The following is a 14,078-nucleotide window of genomic DNA, read 5'->3' as shown; positions in this document are numbered from 1 at the left end:
ATTTCAGGCATATGCCACCTCTGTCAGCATTGTCTATATTGTTATCCCCACTTATTCCTGTCTCAACAAGGAAGGGGCCTACCTAGCACGTGATGCATAACAAGCAAGTAACTCACTGTGACAGGAATCTTAATGTCAGATGTAAAACATTCATCCTTCCCTCAAATACTTATGTCTCTGATTTATAAGCTTGGCTGATCAGATCAAAGGGCAGCTGATACTCTTTCACTGTAGTATACCTCAACTGAACTCCCTGCCATTAGATATGGAAACTGGCTCCCCAGCTACTCAAACTGTCCTCTCTGTCCTCTCCTCAAAGGCAGCACACTAAGACTTCAGTGCTGATGTATATTTCCAGGATGGGCTACTTAGGGTCCCAAATCCCCCAACTGATTGCTCTTTAGTGTTTCACTCCTGAAAGTCCTATGTCAGCATGACTTTGACCATCCAGGCTGCTCTAACCCTGCTTGAGTTCTGAGATCCTTTTCAGTTTCACTTATATTCCACTCAAAAGGGCTGGTTATTGTGTCTGATTAAAGAGGGATCATTTACCTTAGCTGGGCCACCTTTTCTATGCAAGACCCACAGAAATGAGCCAGGCACAGCGGTACACACCCATAATCAGCAACTCGAGAGGCTGAGACAGGAGGGTCATAAATCTGAGGGCAGCCTCAGCAACTAGGTGAGACTCTAAGCAACTATCTCAAAATAAAAGATAAAAAGGACTGGGGATGTACCTCAGTAGTAAAATGGCCCTGGGCTCAATTTCTAGTACCAGAAAAATTTAAAAAGACCATAGAAATGGTGGTGTCTCTGAGCTGGGGAGATAGCTCAGCTGGTAGAGTGCTTGCCTTGCAAGCACAAGGCCCTGAGTTCGATCCCCAGTACCGCAAAAAAAAAAGAAATGGTGGTGTCTCATTGTACCAGGAACTTTTTTTGGAAGATCTGGGAGAGGTTAGCTGTATCTAGCTAAGCATATTGGGAAGGAAAGCAAAGCTTCCAGATCAGTAACTCAAACAAGTTAAAAAAAAAAAAAAAGTCAAGTTTTTTTGGGTTGTCAATAATAAACACAGTGTATATCCAGAAGGTATCCAGAAAGACATACTTAAAAATGGATGGGTGATGTTACAGAATGCTGTTTAGAACACAGATTACTCTCCTGCTTACAGATGGGCAGAAAAGTGGGTTTTTTGGAAGTAAATAGGGAATGTGTAATTTGGGCCTCGGATTCTTTTGTTTGTTTCTGCAGTACTGAAGATGGAACATAGGGCCTCATGCGTGCTAGGCAAGTGCTCTACCACTAAGCCACATCCCCAGGCCTGGACCTCTGATTCTTCACAGCAGAAATTTTAGTTCTCTTATTACATATTTTCTAAATTAGAATGACTTACCAACTGGGATTTATTGATGTGTTGTTATTGATGAATATTATCAATTTTCCTACTTTTCCAGGTGAAGATTTCAATGACTGGTTTGCTTACTTGAAGTTCACATTTTAAAAAGAGTGGGGAGAAGGGTAAACGAGAAGGATAGAACCCAGGAAAAATAACCTGTAAATATTTCATATTAACTGATTTCTCAAGGAAGAGTCTTGGTCTTTGAGTACAGGAGAGAATCATTACATGGAAAGAAATTTGTTTCTATTTCCCACCACTGGCAGAGAAAGATATGCATAAAACTGCACCAGAAATCTTTATTGTTAAATTGGAATAAAAATTCCCTAACAGTAAGGGGGTCTTTATCTATGTTGCTGAGTTTCCAGAGTAAACTCTCCCTCTTCTGGGCTGATATGGACTAGGAGTAACATCTAATCAGTGTAGCTGGTTTATGGGCAACCCTGCCTAAAAGCAAAGGAGGAGATGCAATGTTCTTAGAAATTAATACTAAAAAGTGGCACAGAAGGAAATAATGTCTTAAAGACAGATACATCAAATACCAGTAAGTACTCTTTCATTATAAATGCAAAAAGGTAAGGACTCCTTTTAAGAGTACTCCTCACCCAAAATATGGCTAGACCTTTGAGAAACTCACTGGGGATACTAGGTCTTAAGTTTTGCAAAGCTGGGTTTACCAAAGCAATAATAATACTACTTTCTAAAATCTAGTAATTTGTTATTACAGCTTTATTTTCCTATCATTATTTTCGAACATGCTATTTTTCTCATCAAATTCACTGATCCTCACCCGTTTTTCAGTGCTCAATTGATTCCGAGGTTTCTATCAGTCTGTCCTACTATCCTCCCACTCCTAACTACCACAGCTGCCCCTTGTGTTCTAGCCAAATACATTTCTTGGCACTGTTTTCCTTACTCCCACTGCTGCCCCCACACCATCCCCCACCTCCTATGTCTGGAACAGCCTCCCACTTCCATCTGTCATTATTCTCTTGCCTCTTGATCTTACCTTTGCCTCAAAGTCCACCTCCCCCAGGAAGCCTTCCTTAATCAAGATGAAGGATTCTTCACTGATGGTTACTATGTCCCAAATTTTCAAGACAGGAAATGCGTTTCACGGATAAGAGGCAACCAGGGTGATGGTGGTGGAATATGTTTTCCAGAGATAAAACTATGCAAAGAAAGGACACCATTTCCACAAGCCATCCTTTTTAAAGAATGGAATTCTTCAATTTAAATTCCCTAAGAGTGTCCTTTTCATTTTTCATCCCCTAGATGATGTCTACTAGCAAACTGCATGCATATTTACATCAGTCAAAAGTTTGAGCAGATGCTCTCAACAAACCACATACTAATCAGATGTTTGAATGTTAAAGGAATTAAACACTATTGGCAGTGATCTGTGCAGAACCTGCACAAATTTCTATATATAATTTCCTTCTAACAGAAATGAGATAACCATGATTATAAGTTTGGCTTATTCTGCAGAAAGGTTTGAGGACCAAGTTTCAGATGAGGTGGTGCTACTCACCCTCTTTTCTACTGAGTCTTGTATATGAAGCTGCTTTACTTCTGTTTTAAAAGCAGCTTTTATTGCAGGCTAGCTTTTCACCATGAGAAATTAGGGTTCAGGTCTCAATCCAAGCAAAGCTGAGGTTAGTTGCATCATCTCCATCCTCAGGGGCCTGGTATCCTGGGAAACCCTGGGTAAGAACAGGGTGAGTCCAGGACACACATGTTAGCAGAAATGGTGCAGCATGACCGGGAGGGCATCCAACACCCTAAGTGTGCCTTAGTTACCAGAATATTTGACACACCCACAAATTAAATAGCAAAACATTTTAATCCATTAATTCTAAAAATAACAGAGACATTTTATATCCGGTGCCACCTCTTCAAAAGTCTACTACAGATCAGACACCCAGACTGCAAAGTACAAAGTCAAACATTAGAGATGCAGTTTGGGACAAGAACATCACGGAAAGATTTTCCTCCTCTTTGCTCATATATGTAAACTGACAGGCTTAAAAAATCCTTAGAAGAGAGAATTTTCTCATGCTCTAAAACCTTTCCCTTTATTTTAAGTCTCTCTGCAATGTCTGAAGGCAAAACAGATAATCAGCAAATAGCGTCCAAGTATAAGGATCTGAGCTGAACTTCTGGGAATAAACACTGTGGTTTGGTTTGGTTCTATTTCTACCAACACTGTGATGTGAGGTACTATGGTTCTTGTTTTAGTTACAAGAAGTGTTAGGAATAAATGCCCACTCACATTTAATAATAGTTTTTCTAGCACACAACTCTGCAGCACAATACCAACACAGGAGTGCTTTAAAGCAGGGTAGAGAAGAAAGCAGACATTAATACAACCAAAGGTTTCCTTTGTCCTTCCCCTTTTTACAATGATAATTCGGATGAAAATCAAATTCTTCAGAAAGCTTATACTGTCCTTTGACCCACCACATTCCAAACTTTTGCCTTGTGATCCCAAGTCCTTAGAGCCTTAGGCTTTAGTGATGTATCCTTCTCGGATGAGGAAATCATAGATTTTCCGGGTTTTGTTCACGTCTATCTTGATGAGTGCTCTTGCCTGTGCCAGTCTCAAGCCTCCTTGCTTGTTACATTCGTTCAAAAGAGCAGATTTGTATTCTAAGTAGGCTCCAGGGACCAACCTCACCATCTGACAGAGCTGCAAGACATGGCAAATTTAATAAACGTTAACATCTGTCTTTCTCATAATTTAATCCAGCAGGTATAGCAAAACAAAAAAAGTGACATCAATCTCCAACTATTTATAGGAGCTGTCGAGTGGCTGGACCACATTCCATGTAGTTTGTTCCTGTTTGGAGAGCAATACTACATAAGGATAGACACCCAGGAAGAAAAAGTCAGGGTGTGATGCTCAGAGAGCCTATAGCACATGCAGGCTGGCTCAGGGGCCTGGTTCTGTTAAGAAATACAAGTATGTGTTCCTGAGGAGCCTGGCTCACCAGGAGTGGAGCACTAAATGCCTGGGTGGAGGCCCAATACCATCCTAACACTGTCCAGGAAGAGCCACAGGGCACAGTGGGGGAAGGGGGGTACAGGGACTTGGATTCCCAGGTGTGAATCACATTATTGTTAGTACTGTCATTACGAAGTAGTCCTTGTTTTTGTCATTACATTTCCTACTCTGGAGAAAAGGCCACTTTAACTGCTAAAAATCTAGAAAGGTTGCTCAATTCCAGTTCACCTGCCCTTATCCAGCAGTGAGTAGTCTTAGGTCACCATTGTGTGGGTAAGGATAAAAAAAATTCCAAGCCATTCAATATTTGAATCAGACTGGCCTATGACTTTCTTCAGCAATATGTGGATACAATATATACCTCCTTCTACTTCCAAAATAATCTGTACCATTCCTGATGGATAAAATAAGACTACACTACAGTGGTTACTTGTGACATGAGCTAATGCTATGGAGTGACAGGTTGGGGATTGGCCTGGGGAACCATAAAAGAGGTACATGAGGAGCAGAGAGGATGCTCTCTGTTGAAATGAACTTCATGTTTAGGACATATCCTTTTGAAAACCTGACAATGACTCTTATGAGATTTATGGATATACATTTTACAAATAGCCAAAAACAATACGAAGCTAAGTCCAATGATTACAATGGGAAAGAAAGGTAGGTCATGGGCGCACGTGTATGTGATGATGGAGTTAGAACCCAGGACCTTAGGCGTGCTAGGCAAGCACTCTATAACTGAGTTATATTCCCAGTCCCCATAATAAATATATATATATATATATATATATATATATATATTTTTTTTTTTTTTTTTTTTTAAATCAAAATCTTAATGTGTGAATGGGGCTTAGGACATATAGCTAGTGGTAGAGTCCTTATGTAGCATGTGCAAAGTTCTTGGTTCAATCCTCAGTGCCACAAAAAAAAAAAAAAATTAATTTGTGACTATATAAAGGGGTATGGAAACAGTCCAAAAATGTTTTAAGTGAAGATTATATCACTGGAATAAGTACAGAACTTCTCAAAATGATCCTTCTCATAGGAAATATCTATTTTCATGTGAGATCTTTTTTAAAAAATATTTTTAGTTGTAGATGGACACGATGCCTTTATTTATTTATTTTTATGTGGTGCTGAGAATCAAACCCAGTGCCTCACACATGCTAGGCAAGTGCTCTACCACTGAGCCACAACCCCAGTCCTCACGTAAATTTATAAAAAATGAACTTCATTTACATAAAGCACCTAGTGTTAGACACAAGGTAAATGCTCAATAATGAGAACTGTTACTATTTAATTTACATTATCACATGAACTTCCCCCAAAAGAGGAATGGTAACAGGGTGATGAAGAAAGGAGGTTTTGTTGTTGTTGTTTTGGGCAGTAAGGAATAAACCCAGGGGTGCTTTACCACTGAGCCACATCTCCAGTTCATATTATTTATTTTGACACAGGGTCTTGCTAAGTTGCTTAGATAAATTTGCTGAGACTGTTGTGTGTGTGTGTGTGTATGTGTGTATGTGTTTGTGTTTTGCTGGGGATTGAACCCAGGAGTACTCAACTGAGCCACATCCCCAGTCCTTTTTGTTTTTTTTTTTAATATTTTTTAGTTGTACATGGACACAATTCCTTTACTTATTTTTATGTGGTGCTAAGGATTGAACCCAGTGCTTCACACATGTAAGGCAAGCTCTCTAGCACTGAGCCACAACCCCAGCCCTTCCCCAGTCCTTTTATATATTTTTTTTTCTTTTTTTTTTTTTTTTTTTGTGGTGCTGGGGATTTGAACCCAGAGCCTTGTGCTTGTGCTTGTGAGGCAAGCGCTCTACCAACTGAGCTATATCCCCAATCCCCTTTTTTATATTTTATTTAGAGATAGGGTCTCCCTGAGTTGCTTACAGTCTTGCTAAGTTGCTGAAGCTGGTTTTGAACTCATGATCCTCCTGCCTCAGCCTCCCAAACTACAGAGGTGCACCACCATGCCTGGCTGAGACTGGTCTTGAACTTTGCAATCCTCCTGCCTCAGCCTCTAGAGTCACTGGATTATGGATGTGTACCACCATGCCTGGAAAGAAATGAGTTTTCTAAAACCTGCCAAGATAGCTCTTAAACTCCTAGACTACTGGGACACACTAGAACTGTACACATGTTAGATAAGCAGAGCAAAACAGGTTTGATGCTGTAATGGTTTTGTTTTTTTGAGTGTGTGTGTGATACTGGGGATTAAACCCAGGGGTACTTTACCACATCCCCAGTCCTTTATATTTTTATTTTGAGGTAGTTCCCCAGGCTGGCCTCAAACTTGAGACCTTCCTGCCACAGCCTCCTAAGTAGTTGAGATTACAGGCAAGTACACCACCATGCCCAGCTTGTAATGGGTTTCTAATAACAAGTAAATGAATAATCAACCCATATTTTTTTTCCCCTAATTTCCCTTCTTTTAGTTACCTCCTTTTCTTTTTCATTCAGCTTTTCTGTGCCAGGGAGGCCAGTGAGATTCAAGGGTGGTGCACTCCGTCTACCTATAGACACAGACAGAAAAAAATGTATTTCATAGGAGCAACAATTGCTCAGGTGTAAAGTATAACAAACTTCAGTGCACAGACCAGCTAGGTGTAGGATCTCTACATTCATCTGCAGAAACACTCAACCCACCCCTTAGGACTATTTGGCTAGCAACATGCACATCCCAATATTCACTTGAAAATAAAAATGATAATTCATGTGTTCTTTGCTCTGCCAAAGTACACAATCATATATATCTTAGCATCTAATATGACCGCACACCACAGTAGATTTCACTTATTTCTTCCTACAACATAGGAGACTAAAATCTGAAGCCCAGATGTCATTCAGTTAAGAAAGGACATTCACTGCCTAACTTGACAACTGATGAATGGAAATAACAACTCTGCAGGAGAGACCGTCCCTAATCCTCCCCACTCTGCCAGTAGGACAAGGTAAACATGGTAATTAACCAAGTACTGTGTGCCTTCAGATCAAAGGCAAACTGTTAGGCCAGCAAAAGGCCCTTCTTATTAATATGTGAGAGAATATCTGTTCCTTTCAAAGGAGCCCTGTTTACCTGAAAGACACACACAGGAACAATAAGCCATTATATGGCAAAGCAGAGACTAAGGTCAACTCACATACCTGAGAGAGAAATCCAAATAGGAGATCACTGGCCAGGCCAGGATGGGAAACTTGAAGCGCAAAATTTGTACGGGGCAGTGGAGGGTGGGGTTTGAATATATATTTGAGATTAATGTTCCTGGGGTGGATAGAGTGAGTTAATCAAAAGAAAATGTAGAATACTATATTAACAAGTTTTATGGGAACCACCTTTTAGAGAAAGAAAAGGGACTATTTTAAACTGCTCTGTTAGAAAAGAGGCTTCTCTATAATATCAACAAAGGTGATAAGGGATTACCCAAATGCTCAAAAAAGAAGATAAACTCATATGGCATCTCACAAGTCACCAGAGGCTGGCTATAATCAGTGATGCCAGGCTTTCAACCTTTCATTACCTAAAAAGCAACTCCCAGCATTAAGAGCAAGGGGGTCTCCTCAACCTAAACATAAGGGTTGAGGAAAACTAATGAGAGCTTAAAAAAAAAACCAGTGAACAAGTGAGTGCATAACTGAGTGGTTAAAAAACACAAATACCAAAGTTGCATAATCGTGTTAGCCAGTTCATTCATTTTAATTAGCCAGTATTAACTTATTTGTATTTCTGTATTTAGATTGCATGGAAGGGTTGGAAATAAGAAACTTACAAAATAAAACCTGGATTTCACTGGTTTGACAAGTCCCTAAATGACTCCTTTTCCTCCCTTAAGCATTCAGAAATAATTTACTTTAAAAAAAAGGGAAAAAAAATATATCCCTCAAATAGCATTATCTGAGCCCTATCTAGATTCTGAATATCCTAAGTGATTTAGCAAGGTCTATTATTCAGAGCCTCCAAAGAATGGTAAAACAGTAAATGAATTGATTTTTGACTCCTCTATTTCTACTCAGTGGAATGGTCTGTATATTCTGATTAGAATAAATGGTTATCTATTCATATGGAGTAGGGGGAGATGATAAATAAGAGAACAGGCAAAGAAACACCACAATCTTGGTTCAGAGCAGTATAAGTAACACCTCCCCAAATTCCTAGTCATTGATTACCAATCACCAAGAAGCATCAATAGCATATGGCTTAATCTTGCTTTGTAAAATGAATCTCAAAATAGGATATAACTAAACTGTTAAAGTTTAGAAATAGAAATACATAAAAGTCTCCCACTTATAAAAAAGCCTGAAGTTTCTGGCAAGTAAAATGTTTCTTTCCTCACATCAGACTGAAAGATTTTTAACTTATCTCGTGTGAAATGCACCTCACAATCTGTGATAGATACAACAGCAGTGAACAGATTGTGAACACTGGTAAAGATGCTACCTTTGTAGAGTCCTTTCTTCCTGTCTCTGTACTCTGAGAGCCATAAGATCCCCCTGTCTGGCTTGAAGATTCTGAGTATGTGCTGATGTTTATAAATCAGACGAACATTGGATTATTAACCCACTGAGAAGGGTAGGACTGCTGGATTACCATAAACGCTCACATACAAACTTCACAATTAAGACTTGCAGGGAGGCTGGGGTTGTGGCTCAGTGGTAGAGCACTTGCCTTGCACCAAACATACAAAAACAGATTTGCCTGGGAAATAATTACCTGAATTTGAAGCCATCGGAATGGAAGGAGTCAGTCCAGAATCACTACAACAAAGAAAAGGAATTTAAGCTCAGGTCGTATCAAAGAAGGCAATTTCCAAAAGCCCCTATGGGACTTTATCAGGAAAGTAACTTTGAAGAGATACAAGAGACTACATAATGTTTTATAGGCTATCTTACTGTACTGACTAGGAAAGAAAATCTCTTCTGAGGGGAAAAAAAATTCCTTAGATTTGCTAACAAAAGTTGGTAAGTTTATGTGAAATGACAGCTCTTAATATGGAACATTACTGACACCACTCATGGGGAAGGGATAAGAACATGATTTTCAATGAAACTTATAGCAGAAGATGAGGAGGAGAGAAGGCACAGGAGGAAGGCTGGGCAGAACATACCAAATTTTAAAAATGAGATCACAATAAGAAAGTAGGATTGTAGGAGGCCAGATGTTTCTTAACAGTCAGTGCCGTACTGTTTCTGAGATGTACTTCTAAAATCTTTTTGAAAAAAAAATGGGGGTGGGGACTAATGGGGATTGAACAGAGAGGTGCTTTACCATTGAGTCATATACCCAGTAAGTAAATAGCATATCCACTGCAGTAAACAGACTGTGAACAATGGTAAAACAAAGCTTTTCTGTTTTTTATTTTGAGACAGGGTCTCACTAAGTTGCTCCAGGCCTCACTAAGTTGCTTACGGCCTCAAACTTGTGATCCTCCTGCCTCAGCCTCCCAAGTCACTGGGATTACAGGGGTGTACCTCTGCACCCAGCTGAATTTTTTTAATGATGGACTCTGTTATTACATATTTGTACATTTACACAATGTAACAATATAATTTGGCCAATATCATTCCCTAGTATCTTTCTGCATTTTTCTAGCTACCCAGATATTATTACTTAGCCACCTCAGGTGCCCACAGAAATATCCAAAACACATGTGAAACTAACGTATCCTAAAAGGAATGCTCCCTCCATCCAGGTCTAACTGCTCACATGTCGGCCTGCCGACGGAGCCACTGTTGACATGCGCTACTGTCCTGGATGTACTGGAGAACTTCAGAGAGCATGGTGCGTTTAAGGCGTTCTTCTTCTCTCGTTTTCTTTAGGTGATCGTACGTCCTGGCACCTGGAGGTGTAGAAAACACCATGAGTGTAATGACAATGCAGCAGAACTGAAGGGCCTCTTAAGCAACCAGCAAACAGTTTGTCTTTCTTTGGGTTTCATCTGCAAAACTGCATTTATTTTTATTTATTATTATCATTATTACTATGATTATTATACTGGGGATTGAACACATAGTCACTTTACTACTGAGCCACATACCAGTACTTTTTTTTTTTAATATATATAATTTTTTTAGTTGTAGATAGACACAATACCTTTATTTTATTTTTATGTGGTGCTGAGGATTGAACCCCAGGGCCTCACACATGCTGGGTAAATGCTCTACCACTGAGCCACAACCCCAGCACCCACTCCCCAGTCCTTTTTTTATTTGTTATTTTGATACTAGGGCCTCACTATGTTGCTGAGTCTGGCCTTGAACTTGAAATTTTCCTGCCTCAGCCTCCTAAGTAGCTGGAATTACAGGCATGTGCCACCATGCCTGGCTAATTTTACATTTCCAAAATGGTTTCTGTTATTAAAAATAAAGACTATCATACTTGAACTTATATCCATAGGGCTACATTAAGAAGCACAGCTACTTTTTATTTTTGGAGACAGGGTGTTGCTAAATTGCTGAGACTGGCCTTGAATTTATGATTCTCTTATCTCAGCCTTCTGAGTTGCTGGGATTATAGGCAAGTGCCACTGTACTGGGCCATAACTACTTCTTGTGTGTAGTGGATGATAGTTTTAACTACCACGGAGGCTTCAAACAGGCAGAAGAAAGGAATGCTACAAATCACTCCAATTTTGCAATAGCAAAACAACAGAAAATAGCCTCTTTTGAGGATTTGCTGTGTGCCAGGTTCTTTGCTATGTTTTTCTATACATTCTCCCTCTCTCCCCGCACCTTTCTTTTTGGTACCAGGGATTAAACCCTGGGGTGTTTAGTCGCATCACCAACCCTTTTTAATTTTTTTTTTTTGGAGACAGGGTCTTGCTAAATTGTTGATGCTGGCTTTGAACTTGTGATCCTCCTGCCTCCGACTCCCAAGTCACTGGGATTATAGGCATGTGCCACTTTGCCCGGTCATACAATCTCTAATTTAGTCTTCATTCTAAGTGATTTGGAAAACTAAAACATGAACAGAATATCACACAGCCAGTAAACGGTGGAGTCAGAATCTAAACCTAATCTGACTAGTTTTTTATTTTCTTTTTTCCTGTGCTGGGGATCAAACCCAGAACATCACACAGGCTAAGCAAGCACTATATCACAGTTATACCCCCAGGCCTAAGGTGTCTAGTCTTAACTATAGTAATACACTGCCTTTCTGTATGACCTGGCTATCCTGCTAACTTGTTCTTTAAACTTTAGTTTCTTCATTAAAGAGAAGTAACAGTACCCTGTAAGTCTGTCATGAGACACTGAATGACATGATGCAGGTTTGAATGAGTTCTCATAGGGCCTGATGCATTAATATAATTATGACAGTACCTCAAGTAAATGGGATGCGTACACCTAGAGTCAGCTGAAGCTTAGTAAATAAAAATGATCAGGCTATGAATAACTGAATTTCAAAAGGGTGGAGTTAAAACCTGGAATCAAAAACAGTCACAGCAGAATCCTAGGTCTAAAGTACCACGTCTCTTTTCTATGTGTCATGACTTTTATGCTACCTCAGATAATCTATATAATGGTATTTACAGGGATTTAACAGATGAAACTTTACTAGAAAGATTGAAAATTCATTCTGAAAAAGAAAAGATTATTTTTTAAAAAATTCATAACCCCTTAGAGAATCTCTATGAATAAAGATGTCCTTTATACATACTTACTACAAAAATTGGTAATGCCTGCTGTCCTGTATTCCTGGAGCCTCTTGATTTCCCTTCGAAGTTCAAATTCCACTGTTTTTCCCCAAGAGATCAAAGGAAAAAATTTTGAAAAACAAAATCAACATCAACAAGTACTGCTATTGTTAAACATTTTCAGTAATTCTGGTCTTACATAAAAGGTTGGGCAGTTTTATCTAGGGAATCCTTTTTACTGCTAACCTCTTATTAGAAATTTACCCAAAAGCTCCAAAAAGCCTACTCTAAATGTCTTCCAGATGCCATCTCCAGATGCCGTCAGTAGCTGGAATTATCTCCTAGAAAACTTAAATTGGCTGAATTCATGTGTCCCCAAAAGTAATGAATATAACTTTTTAAATAACCAAGCTTTCCTGGTCTATCTACTCTCTCTTAAAATTTTTACTCATACAACCAAGTTTGTGAAACCTGTCTCTAGTATTACTTGATGTGGTTCTAATGCAAGGGAAGAACAAAAGCTCTCTACTCAAGTCCTAGTTAGTTTCTTTAAGGCTTTTCTCCTATAGGGACAAAAGAGCATTGTGTTTTCCATAAACCAAAGATTTCTGCCTCCTCTGAGCACACAGATCAGGTTGCACTGCTTAGGTTATTATGTGAAAGAACATTCAAACTTGGGTGCTTTTGAAAGAGAGGATGAAGGAAAAGCCTGACAATCCATGGGGTGTAGTTCTTTGGAGTGACACAGAAACCAGGGATGACATAAACTGGGACAGGAAATAAAAGATCAGTCACTCAGAATGCCATAAAGAATGCCAACCAAACAAGGTGTTTGCTGAGAACAATCAACCTGGCTCAGATAAATGCTTGTGATGCTTCCTAGAAATATCTACATGATGAGGACAGGGTAAGAACCCTGGCAAAGAACCCTCCCAGAACAAAACTAAGGAGACAAATAGATTACATAATAAAAGGTGTAGAATTAGTCACCCAGTCCATACCGTCTTAGTCTAGCCCCTACTGACAGAACAACTTCAATCTTTTTTAGTGAAAAATAAAAATGTAAATGGGATGACCTCCCTCCAGAATACCAAAGAAAGGCAAAAGAATGATGGAAATACAATTTCCATAGTCATCCAACTCTGTTCCTATTTTTTTATTATTTTTATACGGGGATTGAACCCAGGGACTGGCTCTTAACCACTGAGCAACAACGCCAGCCCTTTTTAAAATTTTTTATTTAGAGACAGGGTCTCTCTAAGTTGCTGAGAGTCTGAGTAATTTGCTGAGACTGGCTTTGAACTCATGATCCTCCTACCTCAGTCCCAAGATACTAGAATTACAGGTGTGCACCACCACACCCAGAATTTTTTTTCTTTTTCCTTGTTTTTTTTTTTTTTTTGGTGGTGCTGGGAATTGAACCCAGGGCCTTGTGCTTACAGAAGCACTTTACCAACTGAGCTATATCCCCAACCCCTTTTTCCTTGTTTTGAGGCAGGGTCACACTAAGTTGCCTGGCTAAATTGCTAAGGCTGGATTTGAATTTGTGATCCTCCTGCCTCAGCCTCCCATTTTTAAAACTAGTTTTTTTTTTTTTTTTTTTTTTTGCAGTGCTGGGGATTGAACTCAGAGCCTTAGTGCTTGTGAGACGAGCACTCTACCAACTGAGTTATCTCCCCAGCCCCAAAACTAGTTTTAATACTAAAATATTTATGGATAAAATAATGTCTGGAATCTGCTTCAAAATAATTTAATTGGAGGCAAGAGTCAGTGGTAAAGATGAAAACTGAACTGATAATGTGCTGACAAATGCTAAAGTAGGGTAATGGATACAGGGAGATTCATTACATTATTACCACTACTTTGTGTATATCTGAAAACTCCCACAATAAGAAATAGGGAGAAAAACTACCAAAGTACCATTTTTTTAGGGGGCAGGGAGAGCCATTAGGCTTTTTTAACCTTTCTCCCACTCTCACAGTTCCAAATTTATTTCATAATAATAAAGGGGAGCAAAGACAGAAATATCCATGTATTTAT

The 14,078-nt window shown here is 39.3% G+C and overlaps 1 protein-coding gene across 5 annotated transcripts in view; it reads right to left on the bottom strand.

Annotated features, from left to right (window-relative positions):
- Nucleotides 1-3,220: 3,220 nt before the first annotated feature.
- Nucleotides 3,221-14,078, bottom strand: part of Tada2a (transcriptional adaptor 2A) — a 46,619-nt gene continuing 35,761 nt past the window's right edge. For 4 of the 5 annotated variants that reach the window (XM_047545539.1, XM_047545542.1, XM_047545541.1 and 1 more), the window contains 5 exons: nt 12,066-12,137; nt 10,112-10,244; nt 9,119-9,162; nt 6,850-6,923; nt 3,221-4,083 (listed from right to left, as the gene is read on the bottom strand). In XM_047545539.1, the coding sequence (XP_047401495.1) occupies nt 3,898-4,083; nt 6,850-6,923; nt 9,119-9,162; nt 10,112-10,244; nt 12,066-12,137 (509 nt within the window). In that variant the 3' untranslated portion in view covers nt 3,221-3,897. Of the gene's footprint in view, nt 4,084-6,849; nt 6,924-9,118; nt 9,163-10,066; nt 10,245-12,065; nt 12,138-14,078 lie in introns of all 5 variants that reach the window. The other variant, XR_007107755.1, reaches the window with a different exon arrangement.

Source organism: Sciurus carolinensis, chromosome 3 (assembly GCF_902686445.1).
Source record: "Sciurus carolinensis chromosome 3, mSciCar1.2, whole genome shotgun sequence".
NCBI classification, from domain to species: Eukaryota; Metazoa; Chordata; class Mammalia; order Rodentia; family Sciuridae; genus Sciurus; species Sciurus carolinensis.
Note: the sequence above shows the minus strand (reverse complement) of the source record. Positions and strands in the feature narration are given on the sequence as shown.